Below are 18838 nucleotides of genomic sequence, written 5' to 3' on the forward strand. Positions count from 1 at the left end.
TGAAACAGTATTAAAACGGTGAACTTAGGTGAACGGACTCCCATTGAACGGTTGGTCATTCATTGGTTTGCCAATACAACGCTATCGATGGAGGTGAAGCGTGAACGGTAGAACAAGTACTTTTCATCCACAGTCTCACTTGCAGAGAAACCTGCGGTTGAAAGGAATTGCCCTAGGGAATCAGCCCCGACGTGTCGGCTCAGCACTTTCGCCCACCCAACTGCTGCACTGCTGCTGTAGAGTAGAGCACTCAGGTTTTTATGATCACAGCATACTGTAAACATAATCACCTCCTTTCACTTAGTGCTACTGTCCAGATCAAACCCGAACTGAAACCACCTAGTGAGTAACATTAGATCTAATTTTAAGTTAATTGTCAGTCATCTGACCTCCTGTGAGGAGTGTTATCAGTCATCTTTCGTCTCGTGTACAAAAGATGTGATTGGCATGCATGAATGGGATAGATGGGGCATTTACCTTCTACCTTGGAATGGGCATCATAGAGCATCAGCGTTACGCCCTTAGATTCTGTGCACGGCGTACAGTCACAGTACCTAAGAGGATGTCAAGTAGCCCTGAAGATTGCTTTGTTATTGACGGTCTGTCTTAAGGTGGATGTATCCATTTTGTGTGCGTAGTGACACCTACTGGCGACAGAGAGAAGTGCAATTTTCAGTGTTTTGTTGGGCAGCAGTACAGTATTTATTCGATTCTGTCAATAACATGTCATTAACCTATTATGTCTTTATTCTGTCCCACAGGGGAGCCAAAAATAGGAATTTATATGTTGAATTCAGGAGGAAAGAAACTTTATGTTAAGGTAAGTTTCTGTGCGAGTACTCAGAGTACTTCTATGTAGTCTACTTAAAATGTATTCAGTATTACCCATGCAGGAGTTTATTGTATATTTTTTTTATTAGGAAATACAGTTGCTATCCAAAGTGGACAGCACTCTGGAGTTCAGCCCAGTCCTGCTGAGAGCATCAACAACAAACTTCACAGAAGTGGCTACGCTAGCCTGCAGAGGTACGTTACAATGTCAAGGTAGAGAAATACTGGTTCTGTTTGCCATTTGTGGTAATAATATCGATATCTTAAAAGAAAAGGAAAACCTGCAAATTGCTCTTGAAGTATCATCATCAAATTGTTCCCACACACCTGCAACAAGCAAACTCAGCTGTGTGACATCTTTTCCTATTTTGCTTGTGAGTTGATAGCATGTGTGTATATTTAAGCAATAAGGCCCAAGGTTGTAGTACAGTGCCTTCAGAAAGTATTCATACTCCTTGACTTATTCCACATTTTGTTTTTACAGCCTGAATTCAAAATTAAAGTGCTTTTTTTCACCCATCTATGCCCAATACCCCATAATGACTAAGTGAAAACATGTTTCTAGACATTTTTGCAAAGTAATTTACATAAGTATTCACACCACCGAGTGAATACTTTGTACAAACACCATTGGCAGTGATTACAGCTGTGAGTCTTCATGGGTAAGTCTCTAAGAGCTTTCCACACCTGCCCATTATTATTTTCAAAATTGTAGACAACCATTTTTGGCTCTTGCCATAGATTTTCAAGTAGATTTAAGTCAAAACTGTAACTCAGCCACCAAGGAACATTCACTGTCTTCATGGTAAGCAACTCCATTGTAGATTATTCCTTGTGTTTTAGGTTATTGTCCTGCTGAAAGGTGAATTAATCTCTGTGTCTGGTGGAAAGCAGACTGAACCAGGTTTTCCTAGAGGGTTTTGCCTGTGCTTAGCTCCCGTTCCATTTATTTTTATATCCTGAAAAACTCCCCAGTCTTTAGCAATTACAAGCATACCCATAACATGATGCAGCCAACACTATGCTTGAAAACGCAGAGAGTGGTACACAGTACTACTGTATTGGATTGGCCCTAAACATAACTCTTTCTATTCAGGACAAAAAGTTGATTGCTTTGCCATATTCTTGTTGTTGTTGCAGTATTACATTAGTGCCTTGTTACAAACAGGATGCATGTTTTGGAATATTTGTATTCTTTACAGGCTTCCTTTTCACTTTGTCAATTAGGTTAGTATTGTGGAGTAACTGCAATGTTGTTGATCCATCCTTAGTTTTCTCTTATTACAACCATTTCACTCTAATGTTTTTAAAGTCACCATAGAGTACCACAGTATGAGTCATAATAACCATTAAACCTAGCGGTCAAACAGGGAAATGGTTCCAATCGTTTTTCCACCACACATTTTTCCCATCAGAGATTTTAGAAACACTTAGTGAGGGCTGTGTTTCATGTTGGCCTACCCAGATGTGATGTTTTCTGTTTAAATCTCTCTAGGACAAGGTGACTTTTATCAATATATTCACCTGTATTTACCCCCTAAAAATGAAACTCTAATTAGATGCTAATGTAAATACCATGATGATCTGGACAAGACTGCCGAATCGAGGCAAAGGTAAGAATCTGGATTAACTATCTGTTTACTAAATGTAGTAAATGATTGGGACCATTTCCCTGTTTGACCACTTTGTTTTATGGGTATTATGACACCTCCACTCTGGGGTTCTTATTGGTCTCATTGTGAAATGCCTGAGTGGTTTCCTTACTCTCCGGCAACTGAGTTACAGTAGTCATCTTTGTAGTGACTGGGTGTATTAATACACCATCCAAAGTGTAATTAATTATTTCACCATGCTCAAAGGGATATTCAATGTCTGCTTACCAATAGGTCCCCTTCTTTGAGAGACATTGGAAAACATCCCTGGTCTTTGTGGTTTAATCTGTGTTTGAAATTCACTGCTTGACTGAGGGTCCTTACAGATAATAGTAGGTGGGGGGTACAGAGATGAGGTAGTCATTCAAAAATAATTTTAAACACTTTTATTGCACACACAGTGAGTCCCTGCAAATTATTAAGTGACTTGTTAAGCAAATATGTACTCCTGAACTTGACTAGGCATGCCATAACAAAGGGGCTGAATACTTATTGAGTCAAGACTATCATTTATTTCATCAATTGTGGCTGTAACACAGTATATAATAAGTCAAGGGCTATGAGTACTTTCCGAAGGCACATATGCTTTTAATTCCATTCTAGATATGCATTTAGCTTCTATCACTATGAAAAATGTGACTGCCCTGTATTAGCTGGAACGTAACTTATCTACCGAGAGGAACCTCCTACTTTTAAAATCCAATGTTGACTGTGTTCAGCAGGGTCCCTGCCAGGTCAGGGTAGAAGATGCTCCAGTCATATTAACCTACAGGTCCTGGGGAATCACACAGTAAACACTTTCCCTGGCTTCCACATCACACACAGGTAAGACCATACAGATACTCTGCTCAAAAGGAGATTTCGACTATTTTCTGCCCTCAAGGTGTGTAAGACGACGTTTATGTTCCGTTTTCAGTTTGTATTTACAAAGTATAAAATCGAGATAACAAAAAAAACGCTAGAAAATGTGGTGAATGGGCGTTACGTTATCAGCACAATTTAAGAGACAAGAGTTCTTCTCACTCCTCCAGAGCATGTTTCAATGGTTGTCCCTCCTCTCTCCAGGGGGTTGGAGCTGTCTAGTCTCTTTCAGGTGAGACTGAGGCAGAGAGGGGCCGACCACGTGGACCTGTGGCTGACCAACACCCTCCACTTCCCCCTCGCCGTCCAGGACGCCACCCTCTCCCCGGAGTCCCTGGGCTTACTGAAGGTAGGGGTGGTGGTCTTCTTTTGTGGTTGCGCTGGGCATCTCAGCAGATGGCTACGTCATACAAATGTGGTTCCATGAATTCCGTTGGCATTTTTATGAGGTCGAACAGAATTTTTTGCTTAAGCTCGATAGAAATGTCAAAGTTCAGCCCGAAAGCTATGTGCAAAAGTAAAATTGCCTTGGTTTCTTTAAACATATTGGTACAGGTGCACAATTCAGTCTCTCGAAGATTCACAGGCCTGGTTTCCCAGGTTGAAATCTGTCTCTAGTTCAAATATGAGAGAACGAGATCTGCGTAGTTATAGTTGAATCTTCTGCTATCGGTATGTCTGTGCTGACTGTCTGTCCCCCGTAAAGGTGGTCAACTTCAGCGGGGCAGTGTCAGTGCCCCAGGGTGGCTGCTGGCGGCTCCTCTCCCTGAAGCTCCTCAACAGGAGCCTGCCCCTAAACCTGCTATCTACCCTCTCCCTGACCACTGGCTTGGGTCTGGCCCTGAAACTACCCCTCCACTTTCACTCCACCCTGGCCAAGGTAATACTCCCAGGGACTGTCTGCATACACACTCCGCCATACTCTCGATAGACCAGGAGTGCACATTTTTGTTTCTGCCCTAGCAATACACACCTGATTCCACTAATCAAAGGATTGATGAGGAGTTTGTTAGTGTAATCGGGTGTTTTAGTGCTAGGCCAAAAACAAAGATGTGCTCCACTTTCGGACTCCAGGACCAGGGCCCGTGTCCACAAAGAGTAGCAGTGCTGATCTAGGATCAGTTTAGCCTTTTAGATCATAATGAATAAGATTTTATGGACAGATTCTAGATCAGCACTCATATGCTGAGATACCTTGTGAATAAATGCCCCCGGTCTGAGAAACACTGCCATAGACAACTGTCTATTTCATACTACTATAGTCCTGAATAAACACACTTTACACTATTACTGTCTGTTGTTATGATCTCTACACTAATGTTTAACGTCTGCTCACTCACTCCTTTGTTCTGATAGTGTGTGTGTGTGTGTAGTGCAGTGCAGTGCATTCGGAAGGTATTCAGACCCCTTCACTTTTTCCAAATGTTACGTTACAGCCTTATTCTAAAATGGATTATGTAAATGGCCACATTGTTTTCCTCATCAATCTACACACACTACCCCATAATTACATATCGAAAACAGGATTTTAGGAATGTTTGCAAAAGAAAAAAATGTAATGGCCTTATTTACATAAGTATTCAGACCCTTTGCTAATGAGACTCGAAATTGAGCTCAGGTGCATCCTGTTTCCATTGATCATCATTGAGGTGTTTCTACGACTTGATTGGAGTCCACCTGTGGTACATTGACTTCATTGGACATGATTTGGAAAAGCACACACCTGTCTATATAAGGTCCCACAGTTGACAGTGCATGTCAGAGCAAAATCAAGCCATGAGATCAAAGGAATTGTCCGTAGAGCTCTGAGACAGGATTGTGTCGAGGCACAGATCTGGGGAAGTGTACCAAATCATTTCTGCACCATTGAAGGTCCCCAAGAACACAGTGGCCTCCATCATTCTTCAGTTGCCTTCCATTCTTAAATGGAAGAAGTTTGGAACCATCAAGACTCTTCCTAGAGCTGGTTGCCCGGCAAACTGAGCAATCGGGGGAGATGGGCCTTGGTCAGGGAGGTGACCAAGAACCCGATGGTCACTCTGACAGAGATGGGAGAACCTTCCAGAAGGACAACAATATCTGCAGCACTCTACCAATCAGGCCTTTATGGGAGTGGCCAGGTGGAAGCCACTCCGCTTGGAGTTTTACAAAAGGCTTCTAAAGGACTCTGACCAGGAGAAACCAGATTCTCTGGTCTGATGAAAACAAGATTGAACTCTTGGCCCTGAATGCAAAGCGTCACGTCTGGATGAAGTCTGGCACCATCCCTACGGTGAAGCATGGTGTTGGCAGCATCATGCTGTGGGGATGTTTTGCAGGGGCTGGGAGACGAGTCAGGATCGAGGGAAAGAAGAACGGAGCAAAGTACAGAGATCCTTGATGAAAACCTGCTCCAGAGCGCTCAGGACCTTAGACTGGGGTGAAGGTGCCATACAGGAGAGGCCCAGCCAGAGCCCAGACTTGAACCCAATCGAAATAGTGAGTAAAGGGTCTGAATACTTATGAAAAATTTCAGTTGTAAAAAAAAAATCTTGATTTGCAAACATTTAAAAAAATAAAAAAAAATAAAAAACGTTTTTCTATGTCATTATAGATTGAAGAGGAAAAAAACAATTGAATCAATTTTAGAATAAGGCTGTAACGTAACAAAATGTGGAAAAAGTTAAGGGGTCGGAATCCTTTCCCGTGTGTGTGTGCGCGTGTGTGTTCAAGCTAACAAATGGTTAAATAAATTCAGCCAAAAACAATGGAGTGTGTTCTCTAATGGGAGTGTGTTTGTGTGTTCCCTCTCCAGCAGGGTAATGTTGTGTTTGAAGCAGAGGGGGAGTGTGGCCGACTATGTCCTCTCAGACTGTCAGAAGCAGGTGAGACGTGTGTGTGTGTGCGCGCACACGTTTGTGGCGTGCATGCATGAGTCATTGGTCTCTGCTGTTGGTACAGTGTGTGTTTGACTGATATATGTGTGCAGGTGTATGGTCCACTCAGGCTGTGTTGTATGGGTGTTTCCAGGTCGTGTCCAGTGGCAGCGCGCTCTCCTCGCAGACTCCTCCTCCTGGATGCTGGACAGCAGACTGGCCTCGGAGCTCTGCTCTCGCTGGCAAATCCGCAAAGACCAGCTGCCTTGCAGGTGAGACACACGGCTGTTCACTTCCCTCCTTTACTCTATGTCTGGTCACTCGTACACACACACAATATTTTTCCTACCCTCAGTGACTTATACATTATCTAGTCACTCGTAACACTTATAATCACTTATATCACTTATAATGGTGGTGGGCCACACACACATTACACTTACAGTTCCCATTTTCTTCTGTTCACTAAAGGTGGCCAAGACTACCAGCAGAGACCTCATCCCCTCTAGACTTTGGTGCTGTCCCTGTCAATGAAAGCAAGGTAACCCAAACATGTTTTTATCACACACTAATAGTTGAATAGCTCTGTAGTACAATTAGTCAACAATTCACCTGCAGCAGTTGGAGGATTTGAGATATCTGTAATAATAAATTAAAAAAATGAACTCTACCATCTACACTTTTAACATTAGTATGCTTTTCCATTGCAATGTCTTGTTATGTTACTTGTCCAGCTGTGAGCCATGGAAACCAAATACAATTGTCAATGTACAATACATCTTTTGAACTTTGATCTTTCCCCCAGGTTAAGCTGCTGACTCTGAAGAACCCCTCCTCCTCTGTGGTGTGTGTGGAGATCAGAGCCCTCTCCCTGTACCCGGCTCCCCTGGAAGCCCTTGACCTCCTCACCAAATGGTACGAACCCAAGGACATCACCTCTCAACATTAGTTGCACAGGAGATGCACTACCTTGGGTGCTTCTCAATAGTCTATAGTGGCTTCCTCTCCTCATCTCCTTTGCTTCATCTGCACTGAAGTGAAACAACTGAACCATATTGCTTTCACCTATAGTGCGTTTTGAGATCAGAGGAAGGAATGGGAAGTCACTTCAGACCATTGTAACACATTCCTTCACGTTAGTTTCCCACTCCTCACTCATGGACAGTTCATACAAATATTTGTTGATTTTAGACAACTGCCCCTTTAACATTGCAGTTTAGTACCCGTTAGCTCTGAGTGTCCTTTGTAGGTGTTATTGATGAGGCGGCTCACTGTTTGGCCTCCTCCTCTCTCACCTGTTTCTCCAGGTTCAATATCAGCCCTCTCTCTGTCAACATCAGCACTACAGAGTTCACTCTGCTGCATGCAGAGCACAAGGTAAGGCTGCTGTGCATTCTGGGAAATGTAGTTTGTCTGTTCCACTGCCTGCTTATGGGACTGGGGCTGCTGTAATGTATTAGGTGTAGGGTAGGGATGGGGGGGAAAATACAGTAGAGTATAGCGTTTTTTTTATATATAAATTGCTAGGTAGTTAATGTACACTAATGCTAGTCTGCTGTACCTGCGCCAAAACTCTGGCATATCTCATCCTATAGCTTGTTTTCCATCTTCTTTTTAAAACGTGTTTTCTCATGGCTTCCTCGTTTCTCTGCAGCAAACACGTGAGCTTTGGAACATTGAATCACAATAAAATCACAGTATCGAATCTCAATACAGTCGTGATACATATAGGGTGCATTCGGAAGGTATTCAGACGCTTTTACTTTTTCCACATTTTGTTACGTTGCCCCCTTATTCGAAAATGTATTTAATACATTTGTTCCTCATCAATCTACAGACAATACCCCATAATGACAAAGCAAACTTTTTTTTAAATGTTTGCAAATGTAAAAAAAAATAAAAGCTGATCACATTTACATAAGTCTTCAGAACCTTTACTCAGTACTTTGAAGCACCTTTGGCAGAAATTACAGCCTTGAGTCTTTTTGAGTATGACACTACAAGCTTGGCGCACCTGTATTTGGGGAGTTTCTCCCTTCTCTGCAGACCCTCTCAAGCTCTGTCAGGTTGGATGGGGAGCGTCGCAGCACAGCTATTTTCAGGTCTCTCTAGAGATGTTCGGTCAGGTTCACGTCCGGGCTCTGGCTGGGCCACTCAAGGACATTCAGAGACTTGTCCCAAAGCCGTTCCTGCTTTGTCTTGGCTGTGTGCTTAGGGTCGGGGTCGTTGTCCTATTGGAAGGTGAACCTTCACCCCAGTCTGAGGTCCTGAGTGCTCTGGAGCAGGTTTTTATCAAGGATCTCTCTGTACTTTGCTCCGTTTATCTATTGAATTTACCACAGGTGGACTAGAAACATCTCAAAGATGATCCATGGAAACTTATGTAAATAAGGTTTTATTTTTCTTTATTTTATTTGCTCAAATTTAAAGAAAATCTTTTCACTTTGTCATTATGGGGTATTGTGTGTAGATTGATGAGGGGGGGAAATGATCTCTGTCCATTTTAGAATACGGCTGTAACGTAACAAGTTGTGGAAATAGGGAAGGGGTCTGAATACTTTCCAAATGCACTTCACAGTATTGTGTATCGTGATAATATTGTTTCGTGAGGTCCCTGGCAATTCCAATCCCAAGATCAGCGTCTACACTTTCCCCCATTTAATGGTTAAGGTTAGGAGTGGCGGAGGGGAAGCTGATCCTAGTTCTGTATCTAGGGGAAATTTCACCCCGTATCGATGGATTCCAATGAAATGACAGGAGATTTGAGAGCTCATTGTTTACTGCTCCCAAGTGTGCTATTTTATTGACCTACGGTGGGTAGCTAGCTAAGTCACCGACTTTGCAGCGAACATGGAGCATTTGCTGTCTTTTTATTGCGTTATTCTTTGGTCCTTATTGCATTTTGATGCATGTGCTTTAGTCATTCCGTCCTTTTGACACTCCAGCTCAGATTTTCTCAATCCACTCCTAGGGAATCCAAGTTAGTGCTGACCCCCCCCCCCCCCCCCCCCAGGAATGGATTGAGAAACACTGCTCTAGTTATGGGAAACCAATGCAGTCTTTAATCATTGGCCTTGGTGTCCCAGGTTTGAATCGGTCCATCATTAGTAGAGAATGAAAGCCAGTGGGGGCTGTATGTATCAAGCGTCTCAGCCCTTTTTAGATCAAAATGGACAGGCAAGACCTGATCCTAGATCTGCACTCCTACTCTTGATATGCCTGATACAGGCAACCCCAGAAGTGTTTCAGCTGTCCAGGAGAGCGCAGTTGAATAATTTTCGCTATATATAAAGTGTGCTCATGCAGTGATATATGAACCCCTGTGTGTTGTTTGCAGGGCAGGGAGAGTGTGAGGGGAGAGGGAGCGCTGCGTCTCCTCCTCCAGCCGTGGGAGAGCAGGGAGGTGGCTGTGGTGTTCACCCCCTCCGAACACAAACCCACCACCACCATCCTACTCATCAGGTACACTATGATTGACACCTCTACATTTTGACACGTTCTTAGGAATAATCTTCAGATTTTCATGTTGTCATGTACATACAAAGGCAAAATTACCACATAAACAGTACCCCCCCCAGTTGTTGCATACTGGTAGTTGTAGTCTCTTGTGCATGCAAGATCTTGATATGAGCACTGATATTACAGTAAGTATTGCAGTACAATGCAAACACGTAGCTTTGTGCGTGATATTATTCCACGTTTGTGGTTGTTTTGGTCAATAATGGAGCCAAGCTAGATGGCACCAGGTATTTTAATGACGTTTGCCAGATTTCAGTATGGTGCCATGTGCTGTCGGTTTTGTTGATGCTCAGCATTGGTGACCCTCTAGTCTCGAGTTGCCATTATTTTCAAGTGTCGTCTGTCACTCTACTGTTGGTGCGCGAGGAAGTGCGAGTCGGGGAGCTGAGTCTAGTGACAGTCTGACTCTGTCTCTTTCTCTTTTTTTCTCTGTCTCTCTCTGTCTCAGGAACAATCTGACAGTGTTTGACATGGTGATGGTGCGGGGTCATGGGGCCAAGGAGCTGCTGAGGGTGGGGGGCAAGCTGCCGGGCCCCGGAGCCTCATTACGCTTTAATGTCCCTCAGTCCACCCTCATGGAGTGCCGAGATGGTGAGCCAACCACTGTGTTCATTTTAATATTTGTCATTTATCCACCTTTCTCTCACTGAGGATGAAAATCTATTTCCTGCACTTATTTAAAATAATTTCCACACTGCCACGTAGGGCAAACAATCTAGGCCTTATTTTTAATCAGATGTTGCAATTGCGATTTGACTTGCGATTTAGTGTAAAACTAATGTGTAACTAATTCTATAGTTACAGTATAATAGTGGGCACTTTGAATACAGTGTTTGGCATGACAACAAATGAAAATGCCAGGGAGGAGTTATTGTGACAGGGTAGGAACCAAAGTGTTGATATGTGTTTCCTATGGGGATCTATAATCTTTGACTACGTTAAATGTTTTCACTTAGCTACTTCGAAGATATTCATGCTTTGCATATTCCTCTTTGATTTAGAAGCTACTGTTGCACAAACAGCATGCTGATTTTGGTCTAAACCATCACTTGTATTATCAGGCTGTATAGCTAATTACATTTGCTCTGACTCAGCTAGCTAGCCAGCCAGCTAACTAGCGATTAGCATTAGCGGCTAACAAGATTTAGGCCCAATATGCTAAACAAAAAAAAAACTAGCTGTTTGAAAAAAATAAACTAGCTGTTTGCAGATGTAAGAAACACAAACTGTGTAATTATAGAATGCTAGTGGATTTATATTAAGAAGCAAAGTGAAAACAGCATCGTTGTCATCAACATAGTTGCTCTGCTGCATGCAGACCAAACGCAAGTGTCTCCTGGTCGAGGAGCAACAAATGCGCTCCTTGAGTGACGGGGAAAGAGGGGCTCGGTCTGTGTTGAATAACGGTATATCGTAAAATACGTTGTACCACTCCGCCCTAAGTATACAGTATGTACTGTATGTAGCTAGATCTTATTCGATGTTTGTCCATTTTTAAATGCATTACAAATACAATTCATTAGTCAAGGCAAATGATGGTGCTTCATAGTGATGGCAAAGTGAATTCAACACATTTCAGGTTCATTTGCACTTCAAACTCTATTATAAGGCCCTTGAATTTGAAACTAGGCTACTTAATCATTGTCTTACTATTAGTGGTGGTAGTTCGGCTGTACAACCTGTCATATCCTTTAATAAACTCCTTTTAATGGCACAAAGCAGATTTCTTTTTTATTAAACTGACAATAAAGTGTGCCTTATCTTGTGTGTTCTCCTACCAAGGCTAATTAATCCTTGGTGACGTACCAAATGTCACCCTATTCCCTTTATAGTGACGTATTTGGTCAAAAGTAGGGGACCCTGGTCAAAAGTAGTGTGTTATAAAAAGAATAGGGTGCCATTTGGGACTCAACCCTTGTCTTGCTCTTCTGTTCTTAAGAGTGTGTGGCTGGCTACTTTATAAAATGCTTCCTCCCATCTAACTCCCAGGCCTGCGCACCAACAAGCCTCTGTTTGCCATCTGGAAGAGCTTCAAGGTAGAGAACGCCGGGGAGCTGCCCCTTACGGTCACGTCCATGAACATCAACGGCTACAAGTGCCAGGGCTTCGGCTTCGAGGTGCTGCAGTGCAGGTCCTTCAGCCTGGACCACAACTCCTCCTCCGAGATCACCATTGCGTGAGTCAAATGTCGGCAGAATGGATGCAGATTGTTCTTGAGCCTTTTTTATGTCAACATATTTTGTATTAACTCAGCAGTAGTGTACATGAAGTAAAGTAATGAAAGAAAAATAGATCAAAAATAGATCATTTTTGTATTCTGTCCGAACTCAAACATCCAGACATTTGTATTGTTTAGTAAATAATTTCTTGTGATACGAGACATATCAAGATAACGTTTTTTGACGCTCATTGACCTCTCATCTCCTTCTCGCCTCCCCCCCCCCCCACTGTCTCAACTTCTATTTTCTCTATCTCTTTCTACCCCCTCTGGTTGTCTCCCCTCTCCCCCACTTCCTTTTCACCCTCCTCTTTTCCCCCTTAATCGCTCACTCTCTTTTTCTCCTTTTCTTACTCTACCTTCTCCTTCTCTCTCCCCACCTCCCACTTTCTCCCTCCTCCAGGTTCACTCCAGACTTCACGTCGTCCTGGGTGATCCGGGACCTGACCCTGGTGACGTCGCGCGGCTCATCGTTCCCCTTCACCCTCAACGTGACGCTGCCCCACCACATGCTGCCCCTCTGTGCCCAAGTGGTGCCCGGCCCCAGCTGGGAGGAGACATTCTGGGTGGTCACCCTCATCTTCACCTGGTTAGTGCCACCCTGAGACGCATAGACCAGTACCAACTTAGTGCCAAGTTTGGGTGAAGAAAAGCCAATGTCATACACAGCTTCATTCCCCCCCCAGAAATAAAACAGGTTTCAGGTTGAAAGACAATGGACTTTGACTCCCCAACCAGATTACCAGTGCCTACTACTTTGTCAATTTGTTTGGACTGATATCACCAATGAATAACCGGCCATATCCTCTCTCTCTCCTCTCAGCTTCTCCCTGGCGGGTGTTTGTCTGATGGCTTTCCACCAGGCCCAGTACATCCTGACTCAGTTCTCCAGCCCCACCCCCCGGAGCCTCCACAACTCTGCCCTGTCCCGGGACAACGGCCCCGTCAACATCACCCCCAACGGAGTCAAGTAAGACTCTGTGGAATATATTTTACGAGACCCGTTTCCAAACAAATATTTTTTACATAAAATCAACAGTTTTATATGGTTGCCAATAGAGGTTGACCGATTAATCAGCATGGCCGATTTAATTAGGGCCGATTTCAAGTTTTCATAACCATCGGTAATCGGCATTTTTGGACCCCGATTACATTGCACTCCACGAGGAGACTGCGTGGCAGGCTGACCACCTGTTACGCGACTGCATCAAGGAGCCATGGTAAGTTGCTAGCTAGCATTAAACTTATCTTATAAAAAACAATCAATCTTAACATAATCACTAGTTAACTACACGTGGTTGATGATATTACTAGTATATATCTAGCTTGTCCTGCGTTGCATATAATCGATGCGGTGCCTGTTCATTTATCGTCGATTCACAGCCTACTTCGCCAAACAGGTGATGATTTAACAAGCGCATTTGTTAAAAAAGCACTGTCGTTGCACCAATGTGTACCTAACCATAAACATCAATGCCTTCCTTAAAATCAATACACAAGTATAGATTTTTTTGTTAATATTGCCTGCTAACATGAATTTATTTTAACTAGGGAAATTGTGCCACTTGCATTCTATGCAAGCAGAGTCAGGGTATATACAGCAGTTTGGGCCACCTGGCTCGTTGTGAACTGTGTGAAGACCATTTCTTCCTAACAAAGACGAGTTAATTTGCCAGAATTTTACATAATTATGACATAACATTGAAGGTTGTGAAATGTAACAGCAATTTTCAGACTTCAGACCCTAACGGTTCCGTATTTCACTGAAAGAATAACTGTTTTGTTTTCGAAATGATAGTTTCCGGATTTGACCATATTAATGACCCAAGGCTCGTATTTCTGTGTGATTATTATATTATAATTAAGTCTATGATTTGATATTTGATAGAGCAGTCTGGCTGAGCGGTGGTAGGCAGCAGCTGGCTCGTAAGCATTCATTCAAACCGTACTTTCCTCAGTTTGCCAGCAGCTTTTCGCAATGCTCGAAGCACAGATTGGTTTATGACTTCAAGCTTATCAACTCCCAAGATTAGGCTGGCAATATTATAGTGCCGTCTATCAGAACATCCAAAAGTCAAAGGTCTATGAAATTCAAATGATATAGAGAGAAATAGTCCTATAATAACTGCAACCTAAAACATCTTAACTGGGAAAATTGAAGACTCGTGTTAAAAGAAACCAACAGCTTTCATGTGTTCTCATGTTCTGAGCAAGGAACTTGAACGTTAGCTTTTTTTACATGGCCTATATTGCACTTTTACTTCTCCAACACTGTTTTTGCATTATTTAAACCAAATTGAACATGTTTAATAATTTATTTGAGACTAAATTGATTTTATGTAATATATAAGTTAAAGTAAGTGTTCATTCAGCATTGCTGTAATTGTCAGTATTACAAATTATATATTTTTTAAATCGTCCGATTAATCGGTATCAGCTTTTTTTGGTCCTCCAATAATCGGCATCGGCGTTGAAAAATCCTAATCGGTCGACCTCTAGTTGCCAATATAAAGTCTTATTAAAGAGTAGATGTTTCGGTGGTATTTGATTTAACTCTTGGTATAACACTCCAGTACAACAATGTTGTCAAAGTAGCTGTATGTTATCTACGTAAATCTGAACTGATTTTGTTCTATAAATGAGGCTTGTCACCCATTTTGATTAGCTGGTGATTGTTGTGCATTGTTATGGGTTTACACATAGTCTCTCTAACTAGTTTTTTTGTTTTTGTCCATGTCCAGTAAAATGAAGGGCAGCTGCAAGACATATGTGGATACCTGCCACAACTCTGACAAAGGAAAAGGGCGTGGCTCCCCGGCGGTGGCCAACGGCTCCACCCCCAGGCCCCAGCCCCTCTCCACCTCCTCTTCCTCCTCCAAGAAGGGTGCCTCCACCACCCCCTCCCAGCCGCAGAAGAAACACAAGGTGTCCGTTTACTACGGCAAGTACAAAACCAGCTCCTACGCCACAGCAGCGGCGGCGGCTGCCACGGCGACCGAGGAAGAGCGGGAACTAGACCTAACGCCCGACCTGGGAACCCTGGAACCTGACCTGTGCACGGACGCCTGCAACAACAATGAGCCCACGTTCCTCTGTCAAATCGACGTTAAGAAAACGACACAGCACTTTAAGGAAGCCCCACCACAGAGCGCCGCCCAGCGGGAGGACAGCAAAGGGCCGGCGGCGGTTATGTTTCCCGTGGAAACGCAGGCCGGCTTCCCCGACAATGTCACCATGGGCCCAGGCCCCCGACCGGGTCTCCTGCTGTGCAGCCCCATGACAGAGAAAGGGTGCGGCCTCCGTACACATTCACAGTTTGTGGAGAAGAGGGACACAACGGCGAAAAGGGACAACTCTGAGCTAGAGGTGAGAGAGAGACAGGGTGATCAATTGGCTATTACTTGATTTTATTTGATAGCTTGCTCTGATGCTTGTAGCCTGGTTACTCTAGCTCTGTAGAGATGTTTTTTTTTTGTGCAATCTAAGTACTTCAGTACAGGGTGTGAATTGAATATTTCTCTCTTTCTCTCTCCCTCCAGACCAGAGAGGATGGTAAAATCCAGAGGAAGAAGGCAGAGAAGATGGAGGCTGGTGTCCCAGCCGGGAACAGCAAGGCAAAGAAGAGTCGTAAGAAGAACACAGAGCGGGTTTCTGGGTACGTGGCATCTTCAAATCGATAGAGATGATAGACTCTGTGCTCACTTAGTCTTGACAAATGGTTTGGTGCAGAATTCCGTTTGTAAAATCTATAGAAAAGAGCCTCCCGGGTTGCGCAGTGGTCTAGGACACTGCATCCCAGTGCTAGCTGTGCCACCAGAGACTCTGGGATCGCGCCCAGGCACTGTCGCAGCCGGCCGCAACCGGGAGGTCCGTGGGGCGACGCACAATTGGCCTAGCGTCGTCCTTGTCTCATCGTGCACTAGCGACTCCTGTGGCGGGCCGGGCGCAGTGCACGCTAACCAGGTCGCCAGGTGCACGGTTTTTCCTCCGACACATTGGTGCGGCTGGCTTCCGGGTTGGATGCACGCTGTGTTAAGAAGCAGTGTGGCTTGGTTGTGTTTCGGAGGACGCATGGCTTTCGACCTTCGTCTCTCCCGAGCCCCTACGGGAGTTGTAGCGATGAGACAAGATAGTAACTACTAACAATTGGATACCACGAAATTGGGGAGAAAATCTGTAAAAATAATAATAATAATATATAGAGAACGAAATTGACATCACTCAAAGGACAATCTTCAATAAGTCATTGCTTACCTTACGCTTGGGATGAACCTCTTCATCACACACAGATGTGATACCTTATTCACACCGCGGCCATTGTTCATTGACCAAAATTATTTTATTTTTTTCGTTAATACTGTCTAACTGGGCTGTGAGTTGGTGAATTTGAATATTTTGATTTGGGTTTGAAGAAACAACTGTCAATTAGCTACCCCCAGCAGCCGTTTATAGTAGAACGTTCAGGTCTGTAACCCTGTTGATTGTTGAATCGCTGCGTGAAATGTAACGACATTGAAAAGTGACATTGGTCTTCACTGTTCCCACAGGCTACCTGAACACAGTGTGGTTGTGACGTCAGTGCAGGAGAGGGAACCGGAGTGGAGAACGGGAGAACAACAACAGAATATGAACGGAACCCGCACTCGGAACCGCTGCTCCACAGGAAAACCAGACGCACCGAAGCCCAGCCCCGAAAGCCCCCTCAAACAGAACGGTGGGTACATGTACATACATACACACCAGGGTTTCCGTTAGGAAAATGTGGCGGGGGGACATTGGACCGGAAACCTTTTTTATTGACCCGACATTTCAGAAATTACATTTCCTCAGCGAAGACAAGTAACCAACCGCAGAATCACTAGCCTGTCAATCTACTATCCCCCACAGTAGAAAGGTTTACCTATTCTATTGGGCACCTTGTCTAGAAATGAATTCCAAACAGACTCTGGGGCAGTTGTGGGATGATAGATCCCTAATTCATACAACCAGTAGGCTACATAACAATGTGTGAGGCAACAGATCACAACGTTTAGCTTAAAATGTTGACCAACTATTTCTACACGTTATAAGCGCAGCGGGCTACGCAAGGCAGCGGGCTACGCAAGGCAGCGGGCTACGCAAGGCAGCGGGCTACGCAAGGCAGCGGGCTACGCAAGGCAGCGGGCTACGCAAGGCAGCGGGCTACGCACGGATGTTTGTTCCATAATGCAATTTGCCGGAAAACACCTGTCACTTCACATGCGGTTTCATATTTTATAGGCCAAAATCCAGCTAGCGGATAACGGAAACACTGACCAACACACAGACACGCATTCAAAAAGCTGCGACATCTATGGTTACACCCCTCAACCACTTGATAACCTGTGTGGCTATTGCTGTCAGTTTGTGGCTAACTTGACCGAAGTTCAACCCTACCCCTCACCTAAACCAATCATGTTAAAAGCCCTCTGCTGTGTCTGTGATACTCTGGACATCTCTAAGCAGACTTACACCTGACTGACCAAGTATCTGCCGCAGTGCCTTTTCTTTTTCAACACATTGCCATGGTAGACACTCCAGTACATATCCAGTTTTGTCACATTTTCAGAAACACCGGAATTCCCAATTAAATGTGATGGCTAAAGACGTAACTGACCGAGTGAAAGTTAATAGATTGACATTTTATATTGATTATTGGACAGTCCTTTCTCGACACTTTATTTCAACAGCTGGAGACAAAAGGGAAGATGGGCAAGAGGGAGGACCGTAGGAAGGGTGGATATGGGGCATTGAAGGGATTGAGCACTGTATTTGACTGGAGTGTTAAAACTAGGCCACGGGCTTTACTCAGTCCTCAACATCTCTCGCCCTCCTTCCTGTTCTAGGCGTGTGTCTGGTGCGGCCACGGCGGAAGTGCGCGGAGCGGCGCGTGGCGTGCGAGTCGGGCTCAGACTCGGGCAGCTCATCGGGCAGCGTGCGTGCCAGCCGCGGCAGCTGGGGCAGCTGGAGCTCTGCCAGCAGCATTGAGGGAGACAAGGACCCCAGCACTCCGCACCACCGCCCACACCACTGCGCTACCTCAGCCAGGAAAAGTATGGACCCACTACTGCAGTAAACCCACTCTCACACACACACAACACACACACAGTGCCATATACAACGCACGCACACAGGCACACTTTTATCTAGACACTGAGTGTACAAAACATTAGGAACACCTGCTCTTTCCATGAGACTGACCAGGTGAATCCAGGTGAAAGCTATGATCCCTTATTGATGTCACTTGTTAAATCCACTTCAATCAGTGTAGATGAAGGGGGGGAGATGCATAAAATATGGATTCTCAAGCTTTGAGACAATTGAGACATGGATTGTGTGTGCCATTCAGAAGGTGACTGGGCAAGACAAAAGATTTAAGTGCCTTTGAATGGCGTATAGGTGCTAGGCGCACTGGTTTGTGTCAAGAACTGCAACGCTGCTGGGTTTTTCACACGTGTGTATCAAGAATGGTCACCCACTCAAACGACATCCAACTGTGGGAAGTATTGGAGTCAACATGACCCAGCGCCCCTGTGGAACGCTTTCGACACCTTGTCGAGTCCATGGCCCGACGAGTTGAGGTCGTTCTGAGGGCAAAAAGGGAGGCTCGACTTAATATTAGGAAGGTGTTCCTAATGTTTTGTACACTCGGTGTATACACACTCCCCTCTCTCGCTACTGCAGCGACCACTGCACTGCTCTTATCAGGAAATGTGCCCATAGAGCACGGCTCTCCAGCCCTGTTCCAGGAGAGCTACCGTCCTGTAGGTTTTCACCTTAACCCTAGTCTAGCGCCCCGGTTAGTTAAAAGCAATGGGCCAGCACTCCTAACCACTAGGCTAGCTGCCGCCCCACCGGGGTTGGAACGTGACCCTACAGGAAGG

The 18838-nt window shown here is 44.5% G+C and overlaps 1 protein-coding gene across 12 annotated transcripts in view; it reads left to right on the plus strand.

Annotated features, from left to right (window-relative positions):
- The window catches only part of tmem131l (transmembrane 131 like), a 101386-nt gene that overhangs the window by 59902 nt on the left and 22646 nt on the right, over nucleotides 1-18838 (plus strand). For 4 of the 12 annotated variants that reach the window (XM_021619105.3, XM_021619108.3, XM_090187168.1 and 1 more), the window contains 19 exons: nucleotides 762-820; nucleotides 921-1026; nucleotides 3203-3308; nucleotides 3549-3693; nucleotides 4051-4224; nucleotides 6139-6208; nucleotides 6354-6471; nucleotides 6671-6740; nucleotides 7005-7114; nucleotides 7507-7576; nucleotides 9537-9661; nucleotides 10167-10309; nucleotides 11708-11894; nucleotides 12340-12525; nucleotides 12760-12906; nucleotides 14678-15302; nucleotides 15476-15591; nucleotides 16484-16650; nucleotides 17801-18007. In XM_021619105.3, the coding sequence (XP_021474780.3) occupies nucleotides 762-820; nucleotides 921-1026; nucleotides 3203-3308; nucleotides 3549-3693; nucleotides 4051-4224; nucleotides 6139-6208; nucleotides 6354-6471; nucleotides 6671-6740; nucleotides 7005-7114; nucleotides 7507-7576; nucleotides 9537-9661; nucleotides 10167-10309; nucleotides 11708-11894; nucleotides 12340-12525; nucleotides 12760-12906; nucleotides 14678-15302; nucleotides 15476-15591; nucleotides 16484-16650; nucleotides 17801-18007 (2931 nt within the window). The remainder of the gene's footprint in view (nucleotides 1-761; nucleotides 821-920; nucleotides 1027-3202; nucleotides 3309-3548; nucleotides 3694-4050; nucleotides 4225-6138; nucleotides 6209-6353; nucleotides 6472-6670; nucleotides 6741-7004; nucleotides 7115-7506; nucleotides 7577-9536; nucleotides 9662-10166; nucleotides 10310-11707; nucleotides 11895-12339; nucleotides 12526-12759; nucleotides 12907-14677; nucleotides 15303-15475; nucleotides 15592-16483; nucleotides 16651-17800; nucleotides 18008-18838) is intronic. The other 8 variants (XM_021619107.3, XM_090187166.1, XM_090187170.1 and 5 more) reach the window with 3 other exon arrangements.

The sequence above is a fragment of the Oncorhynchus mykiss genome, chromosome 10, assembly GCF_057628025.1.
Source record: "Oncorhynchus mykiss isolate SJ-2025 chromosome 10, ASM5762802v1, whole genome shotgun sequence".
Classification (NCBI taxonomy): Eukaryota; Metazoa; Chordata; class Actinopteri; order Salmoniformes; family Salmonidae; genus Oncorhynchus; species Oncorhynchus mykiss.